Source organism: Triticum urartu, unplaced genomic scaffold, assembly GCF_003073215.2.
Source record: "Triticum urartu cultivar G1812 unplaced genomic scaffold, Tu2.1 TuUngrouped_contig_2787, whole genome shotgun sequence".
NCBI lineage: Eukaryota > Viridiplantae > Streptophyta > Magnoliopsida > Poales > Poaceae > Triticum > Triticum urartu.
This window is the reverse complement of record NW_024113284.1, coordinates 13,632-23,443: the sequence shown is the minus strand read 5'-3', so window position 1 is coordinate 23,443 and position 9,812 is coordinate 13,632. Positions and strand designations below refer to the sequence as shown.

The 9,812-nt window shown below is 40.6% G+C and overlaps 1 protein-coding gene across 1 annotated transcript; it reads left to right on the top strand.

Annotated features, from left to right (window-relative positions):
- Positions 1-527: 527 nt before the first annotated feature.
- LOC125527054 (pentatricopeptide repeat-containing protein At1g79540) lies at positions 528-3,297 on the top strand. Its single transcript, XM_048691629.1, has one exon. It carries the CDS (start codon positions 663-665, stop codon positions 3,036-3,038), a length of 2,376 nt encoding a protein of 791 aa, XP_048547586.1. The 5' UTR covers positions 528-662; the 3' UTR covers positions 3,039-3,297.
- Positions 3,298-9,812: the final 6,515 nt, after the last annotated feature.

The following is a 9,812-nucleotide window of genomic DNA, read 5'->3' as shown; positions in this document are numbered from 1 at the left end:
TCCACATGAGAACTTCTCTTGTGGAGTTTTCGTATGTTTAGGATTTCTTTTTTATTTGGCTTGTGTCGTAGCTGGGTGCTGGGTGGATTTTTTAAGGGAAATTGCAAGTTTTCATGATATTATTTTGAGTGGGTCTAATTTTTTACGATGGTAAGTATGAGTGTGAGCGAATCAATATATGCATGGATGGTAGGAGGACAATGGTATCCCAGCTTAAGAAAGTTTAAGTTCTAGACTAGATATTGAGGTTTGAATTTTTCTAAATTTAGTTTAGACCTTTTAACGATGTGCGTTCAATGAAAAAAGACGTTTCTATCTAGTACTAAGACGTATTTCATCAATCTTAAAGTAATAAGCGACTCAGTCTCTAGGTGTTAATAGGATGTGCGTGTGTGCGTGAGTGTATGTGTGTATAGCGTCAGTGAAATCACGATTTTCCGTTAAAAAAACGAGTTTCCATTAAAAATGTCAGGTCTGGATCTCATTTTTTCCAACGTGGAAAGGAAAAGGAAAAACTCTCTTCGAACTTTATTTTCCAGCCCTCGCCTCGCCGCGCGGCCTCCCCCCAACTCTCTCCTCTCCCACTCTGTCTTCGCCGCCGCCGCCGCCGCCGCTGCCGCCCCGGAAATCTCCATCTCGAGCTCCCTCCCCTCGATGACCGTATGAGATGTGCGGCGGCGGCACGCTCTCTCCTCCCCCTCCCACCCGCCGCGGCGCCCATCCACACTCACACCGCATCCCCTTCCCTCGCCGCCGAGCTCGCCGCCGCCGACGCCCTCCACGCGCTGCTCTCCACGCTCCCGCCCTCCCTGCCCGCCCTCCTCCCCTGCCTCTCCCTCCTCTCGCCCCGCCTCACCCCGCACACCGTCTCCGATGCGCTCCTGTGGGCCGACCTCCCGGCCGCATCCCGCATCCGCCTCTTCCTCTTCTCCGCCCTCTCCCCGCGCCTCCGCTCCCCGCTGCTCCACTCGCGCGCCGTCTCCGTGCTCCTCTCCGGCGACCCCGACGCCGCAATGTTCGACGCCCTCGCCGACGCCCGCGCTGCCGGCCTCCCCGCCCCGTCCGCCGCATTCGCGGCGCTCGTCACCGCGCACGCCTCAGCAGGCCGGCCGCAAGAGGCCGTCGACGCCTTCTCCCGGATGGGCGACTTCGACTGCCGCCCCACCGCCTTCATCTACAACGCCGTCTTCAAGGTCCTCGTCGACAGCGGCGCGATCCTCCTAGCCCTGGCGCTCTATAATCGGATGGTCAGCGCCGGATGCCCGCCCAACAGGGCCACGTACAATGTGCTCATGGATGGGCTCTGCAAGCGGGGCATGGCGGGTGACGCCCTCAAGATGTTTGACGAAATGCTCGAGAGGGGGATCGTGCCGGACGTGAAGATCTATACTGTGTTAATCTCGTCCCTGTGCAGTGCAGGGAGGGCTGAGGAAGCTGCGCGTCTCATTGGCTCCATGAAGGAGAAGGGGTGCCCACCCGACGAGGTCACATACAACGCTTTCTTGAGCGGGCTCTGCAAGGCTGGCAGGGTTGATGATGCATTTGAGCGGTTGGAGCTGCTCCGAGAAGGGGGGTTTGCACTTGGATTGAATGGGTATAGTTGTCTGATAGATGGTCTGTTCCAGGCCGGCCGGTTTGATGAGGGCTTCAGTTATTACAAGGAAATGTTGGAGAAGAATGTTAAACCAGACGTCGTCCTGTACACGATAATTATCCGTGGTTGTGCAGAGGCTGGCAGGACCGAGGATGCCTTCTCATTACTCAATGTGATGAAGGACAAAGGGTTTGTGCCTGACACTTTCTGTTACAACACACTGCTCAAGGCTTTCTGTGATGTCGGCAACCTGGATAAGGCTCAGTCATTGCGGTCAGAGATGTTGCAGAATAATGTGGCCCTGGACTCAACAACGCACAATATCATGATATGTGGACTGTGCAAGAAAGGACTCATAGATGAGGCAATGCAGGTTTTTCATGAGATGGGAGAACTTGGTTGCCATCCGACGGTCATGACATACAATGCACTCATTGATGGACTCTATAGGGTCGGCAGGCTAGAGGATGCTCAGATGCTTTTTTATAAGATGGAAATGGTGAATAACCCCTCCTTGTTCCTTCGACTGACCCTTGGTGCCAACCAGGTGAGGGACAGCGAGAGCCTTCGTAAGCTGGTTGATGGTATGTGCGAATCTGGGCAGGTGCTGAAAGCTTTCAAGCTTGTTCGGGGTATAATAAACAGTGGAGTTGTTCCTGATGTTGTCACATATAACACACTGTTAAATGGACTCTGTAAAGCGAAGAATCTTGACGGCGCACTGCGGCTCTTCAAAGAGCTCCAACTTAAGGGAATCTCTCCTGATGAAATCACTTATGGGACTCTAATTGATGGGCTTTGGGGGGCACACAGAGAAAATGATGCCATGATTTTGTTCCAGAACATATTGCGGGGTCATGGTTCCCCTAGTTTGTCGATCTACAATACTATGATGAGATCACTCTGTAGGATGAAGAAATTGACGCAAGCAATCAACCTCTGGTTGGATTACTTGCCCAAAAAGTACAACCTCACACCAGAAGATGAAGTAATCGCTAATGCCCGTAACTGTTTTGAAGTAAGATCCCTGGATGAAGCAGTTAAGGAGTTAATCAAGATTGATCAAGAATACGACTCCGTTAGCTCAAACCCTTACACCATTTGGTTGATAGGGCTTTGTCAGGTAAAGAGAATTGATGATGCTCTTAGGATATTTCATACCCTTGAAGAATTTGGAATTGATGTCACACCCGCGTGCTGTGCTCTTCTTATCAATTACCTATGCTGGGACAGAAATCTAAATGCAGCAGTTGAAATCATGATGTATACATTGAGTAAACGTTTCATTGTGTCCCAAGCTGTAGGCAACCGTTTACTTAGGCGGCTTTGTATCCGTTATAGAAGGAAGGATGCACAGGCACTTGCATGGAGAATGCATCTTGTAGGATATGATATGGATGTATATCTCCACGAGCCTACAAAAACTTTGCTATACAGTCAATAGAAATATCTGTAGTGTTGTAGGACTACAGAGCTACCCCCAGGAGGGATGCTGATGTTTTGTCCTGTATCAATTTTGTTAGGTAAAACAACAAAATAGGGTGTGAGTCACTGATTTCTTACCTCTTGCAATGGATTTGTAACCCATCAGTTGAGTTGTAACTTCAATAATGCGGCAAAAAGTTTTATGTCAGCAACATGTTATACCCTCTTGTCAGCACTGTACAATAACATGCATTTACTCAGGGGAAAGCTGTGATACATTTGCACTGTTTGATTTTATTCTTCTCATCTGCATCTGGAATATGGTGCATCATAATGCGCACTGGATCAACAGAAACAATAAAAACAGGGCTCATGGCATATTTTCTGGTTCGAGTAATGCATGTTTGGTTGATCTTACTGTACTTAATGAATACACATACTAACTTTTACTGTTGCATTGTACTGCCTTCGAATTTATTTACCATCTTGTCATTCTGGAAATGAAAAATTGGCTGGGTAGATGCTCTGCAGGTAATACTTGACCGAACGAGGTTGTTTCCCTTGCTTGGTTATTTTATTATGCTACCGCACGACACTTACAATTAGCTTTCTTGTTTCTTTTTTCTGTGTTGAACTGCAGTATCCCTTTCTGTTGGAAGCCATGACATGATATTTTTTCGCCAAGAAAATCTTGGAAGTGGAGATATGTTCAATTAGATTGATGGTAGCTAGACAGCTGATGTTGCTACTACATAGTTGTATTATGGTTAATGATCTCAAGCAATTTGAATGGTCTAATAAGAAGAAAGCAACTTAGCAAAATTTGATTAATTGCAAGAAAATTACTGGGTCGGGAATTTTATTTGCCTTAATTTAACATTTTATCTAAAGTTCAGAAAAAAGTGACTTGTTCTGTTTCTCATCCTTTAACGAGAGATTTAGTTTGACTGTCAAATTTTGATAACTATGTGAATAACATAGCATAATGTCCTTGTTAACCTTTCAACCATTTGCAGCAAATTCACTACAGAATACACACTTGACAATATGAAGTAAATGAGGTTACCAGGGCGTGCCTTCTATTATGATACACTGAATCAGGTCAGCTGCTGCCTCTAAATCAGTTTTTAGGTCTTAGTTGCTGGCCACTGCTTGTAAAGATTTTTAGTTTGCTTGTGTGACAAATCGGGGTGTGAACTCCTACGGATCACATGGACGATTTTGAACCCCAATCTGGAGCGGCCTTCGAAGTCCATTCCACACAGAAGTACTCCCTCCGATCCATATTACTTGTCGCTCACACGGATGTATCTAGACTCTAGACTTTCTAGATACATCCGTTTGAGCGACTAATTAATATGGATCGGAGGGAGTAATTGTGATCCAGGTGTCCAGATTATATCATGTTAACATGTTGCTGGGTAAACCTTGATTGCGCTATGCATTGGACAGGTGATTTCATGTTATTTGTGAATACCCATTATAGCATGAGTTTCATGATATATTTAAATATAAACTTTGATATATCCACTTCTCAGGCAGACAATGTTTTTCCTGTTGTGGCACCTTCAAATACATTCAAAATCTTAGAAATGATATATGTGATTTTGTTATTGAAGTATGTTAATATCACACTGCATATCAAATTGCAGATTTCCTCAAGCAGTTGAGACTTGAGAGGTATAAATGATAGTTTGGCAAACAGTATTTTTCTTTTTGTAGCAATCTTCAAGCACATTAAAAAGCTATGGTTTTTTTTCTCTCATTCATATATGGACGCCTCTAACATAGAAATGGTTAAATTAAGATGGTTTTTGTGCTTCTTTTCGTGGTATGAGTGCACTCATATCCAAGATTTTTTCCTTACATTGACTATGATTCCAGAATTAGCACATGTTGGGCGGCAAATTATTTGCATTTCAGAGTGTTGCTACAGTCATTATCAACATGATACTATTATCACTGCCAAGGGTATATGAGTGGCACCCAAATGAGTGAGTACTGCTGTTGTGTCTTGTTGCACAACCAACGGTATCTAGGACACTTAATGGTTGTTTGTGTCGATGTAATTTGCATTGTACTGCCCTGATGTTATTTCGGATAATAATTTTGAACTGCTGGCAATGGGTGGTGTAGTTATTCGCCCCTAGGCGCTAGCTATCCAAAGAATCAATAGTCAACCAGTCTGTACACGGGAGTTTTTATTTTTGTTTTGATGTTGTTCAGGAAAACCTGTCTAGCGCACATGAACATCTAAATGTGTCCTAAGTATTGCACAACTAAGTTTTATGCTATTGATTTTATGCTGAGATTCGTGTGGCTATTTTCTCTTTATTTTCTTTTTTCTTTTTATGTTTGCCTTTTCTTCTCTTTGAACTGGCATCTTGTGATTGATGCACTAAATCAGCGTGAAACTGTGATTTTTAGCCTAGTTTGTGTTTTCATCCGAGCCAAAAGATGTTTCTTTCCAGTTCATGCAATGTATGGTCTTCGCCAGAGTTCTGTGTTGGCCGGTGGAATTTTCAGTCAAGGGCTATTTAATTTTGACTCTTCCTGGTGAATGTGATTTTGCAGACCATAAAGTTTGTTATGGTGCGGCTATTTCGTGATTGCTCCTATCCTTGCGCTGCTCCTAGTGTGTCTGTGTGTGTATCCAACAGATCACACGTCCTCTTTTATGAACTGTTACTGCGCCGGTGTACGGAAACTAATACACCCTCTGCTCCCAAATATAAGATGTTTTGGCAGCAATTCAATTTAAACTGCCAAAGGGTCTTATATTACAAACAGAAGTAGTACATATCAACTGTCTTTGTTGCATGGTAGCTAGAAATCTCTGGTGGTGGTGACCGACCTGCAGTTGTAGCCTGTATAAAAAGTGGTTGAATACCCAGTTTGGGCCTGGAGCGTCTAACACATTGTCCGAGACTGCGCAATTCCCGGAATCTGAAAACAAACAAACGCTGTGAGTGCATTGAAATGTTTTGGTTGGTCATAAGGGTGAAGCTGAGTATGTGACACCTGAATCAGCCTGGTTTTGGCACCATGGCGAGATTAGCTCGAAATCCCCGCAGCACTTCATAGACTGGAAATGCCACTACGCATGCACAATGAGGATCATATGGGAGTCCTCGTAACTAAGAATATGGAAGTCCTCGTAACTAAGAATCTAGAGTATCGTTTTCATCACTAAATACAGTTTGTCAAATTTCACATAGTTGGGCTCTGGAAAAGTACACTGTGAATAGATTACAGGATCAAACCCACCCGTAGTCGCAGCTGCTGCCAGCCAGGTCTGCCTGCTTTTTTGCTACGAGAATGATTAGATTCGACTACACGAAGGTAGCGCTAGGGTTTCAATGGGTCAGTTGGTCTAATCAACAACCCCTTGACCACACCACACCCAACAAAAGCCTTTGAGGCCAGCAGCTCAATCAAAGTACTAAAACCCTGACAAAAAGAGCCGTCGGAATATACACGACCCCTTTTCCATTTAGCAACAATGTCAACCATGATTGCTTTCCCACTCACTCTCCTTCATCACTAGCTATGCCTGCTACTTTGGAATAAAATCGCATGATTGGAGATGGCCTTTGCTATACATTCTGCCAACTCAGCGTTCTCTGCATTTTACTCTGCGTGCCACTGCCTCCGTTCACAAATATAAGATGTTTTAAATATTTTAATATGTACTGCATACAAACTAAACTTAATAAACAAACACAATAAAACGTGTGTGTGTCTATATATATACAACCTGACCACAACCTGCCCTGCCCCGCTAGTAGTACGTTGAACTTCCCTGTGAACTAGGTTAAACTTCCGTCAACATTGTCCAAATGGGGCTTGCGATATACCGTTGGAAAGATATGGACACCAATATCATGACCCAACTTAAATTTTTGGCAAAATATAAGCGGTTTAAGAGCAGTTTTAAAAACCGTTTTTTCTTCGCACAAAAAACGTGAATCGTATTTTCGATTGCATTTCTAAACCGTTTATCGGAATGAGGCATATAATATGGCGTTAGAAAGCTGCTACAAAACCGCTCCTTCCACATGTTGAAAGTTTTCTCTAATTCCTTATGTTTAAAAAGTAATTTGAAAAAACGTAAAATTCCGTAAACCGAACAGCTGAGTTCGTTTTTTCGATGTCATTTCTAAACGGCTAATCCAATGGAGGCATATGATACGGCGTTGAAAAGCTTATGAAAATGCGCTACTTTTTCATCTTGACAGTTTTTTTTCTAATTTTGAATGGTTTAAGAGTAATTTAGAAAATAGTCCGAGTCCTACCGAGTTCGTATTTTTGAGCTAATTTTTTAACCGTGCGTCCGAATGCAGCAAATGATATGGCGTTGGAAAGCTTGAACAAATGCGAAACTTTTCAGTATGTATTGTTTCTCCCAATTCTTTACGGTTTTAAGTCAGTTTCGAAAATGGCAAAAACCGTATTTTCGCTGTAATTTCTACGAACTTTATCGGAATGGGGCAAATAATATACCGCTGAAAAGCTACGGAAAATGCGAAACTTTTTCATGTTGATGGTTTTCTCTGATTCCTAGCCGTTTTCAAGTAATTTCGAAAATGGCGGGATCATGCGTTCTGCCTTTATCGCGAAACAGGTTCTTCGAAAATGCACCGTGTGAAGAACCTGAACTTCTCGGCGCGTGTACCTGAACTTCACTTTGTTTTTCACGTGCTTTTTTTGCTCGTAGGTCTCCATCCACCGCTCGTAACTCTCCATCCATTCACCGGAATTGAGCAGGTGATATACCGATGGAAAGCTGTTGTAATCACGCAAGTTTCCCGTGTTGATCGTTTTTTCATACTCGCGACGATTTTAAAAGTTTTTCATCTAAAATTCATTCAGCGTAGTAGTTGAACTTCCTGCTGTTTTCACGTTGAACTTTTGTGACGTATTTTTGTTTGTAATTTTCTCATCCATTTGTTAGTGTTACACAAATAATATTTCTTTTGTATAAACCTATCTCACAATTTTTTTAACTTTCTCCAATTGAGGACTTGAACTTATATCAACAAACTTTTAGTCTTTGCTTTTTTATTATTTTTAATACAAAATGCACACCATGTAGTACGTGAACTTCCGGCAGTTATCAATCTGAACTCCTCTCGGTTACGTGAAAATATCTGAGTTTTTTTATGAATTTTTAATCTGATTTTCTTAATCCTTTATGAATTTTGAAGCGCTCTATTTTCAAAAGTTGACCTTCTTGATATTTTATTTTTGAACTTCTTGTTTCCATTCTTTAATAATGAGGAAAATCTGAGTTTTTTATAATCGTCGAACTTCTCCATCTTTTTAATATGGACTTCCTCGTTTATTTATTAATCATTTTTTACGAATTTTGAAGCGCTCTATTTTCAAAAGTTGAACTTCTTGCTATTTTATTTTTGAACTTCTTGTTTCCATTCTTTAATAACGAGGAAAATCTGAGTTTTTTTATAATCAACGAACTTCTCCATCTTTTTAATATGGACTTCCTGGTTTTTTTCTTAATCTTTTTTATGACATTTTGAAGCGCTCTATTTTTTTTTTTAAAAATGAACTTCTTGTTATTTAATTTTTAAACTTCTTGTTTTCCATTCTTTTAATAACGAGGGAAATCTGAGTTTTCTATAATCATCGAACTTCTCCATCTTTCTAATTTGGACTTCCTGGTTTTATTTATTTCAGTAACGGAAAAAATCCTACTTTTTGATAGACATCGAACCGCTTCGTTCAATTTGAACTTCTAGGTTTATTTTTAATATAACTTATTCATTATTTTGAATAGACCTTATTGGTCTTATTCTTTAGTAACCGAAAAAACTGAGTTTTTCAAATAAATATCAAACGCTCTGCTTTTTAAAGTTAAACTTCTTTGGTTTTATTATTTAGTAAAGAGAAAAAACTGAGTTTTTAATATCCATTGAACTACTTCGTTTTTTAAAATTGAACTTCATGGTTTTAATCTTTAGTATCGGGGAAAATCTAAGATTTTTATAAACATCAAACAACTTATTTTTATAAACATCGAACCACTCACTTATTTAAATTAGAACTTCCATATCTTTTTAGACTTTAAATTTTTACTCCTTTTGTCGTATATGAAACACACTCCATGTAGGAGGAACTATTTTCAGATAGAGCATTTTTTGTTTCAAATTTGTAATGGAATGAGAGAATTATTTTAAAAGACCCAACATTTTCTTTGATCTACCCATGTTACTTAAATCTCAACGTCTAGAGTTAACATTTTATCGATGAGGTTTTTTTTTCTTCTTCTTGGTTTATAAAGATCGAACTTCTCCATTATTTTAAATTGAACTTATTACTTTTTCCTATTTTTTTAATGCAATTTAATATCACACCTTTTCATGTTTCTCTCCAAATGTTGCAAATTCATCCGAAAACAAATGAGCTTCAACCAAAATTATATCAACCTTTTTTTGTGCGAGCAAGTATGATGTGTTTTTCCTTAGTTCCATGTTTTTGTTGTGTTTGTTAACTTTTTTCTTCCAATGTTTTGTCCGAACTTCACTTGTCAGCATGTCCGAACTTCTAGAATTATTTTAGAAATAGCGAAATCCCTTTTTATAGAATCTTGTTGGATTGCTCTATTATTTTTAATGTGTTTACTTTTTCTCATTTCGAACTTCGATGATCATAATCTTTGAACTTCGTTAATTTTATGTCTTGTTTTGTGAACTAACCATCTTCTCCTATTTAATTCCATACTTTTTGTTTATTGTATGTTCTTTTGTTTCTAATCTCCCTGCTTCTCATTTCT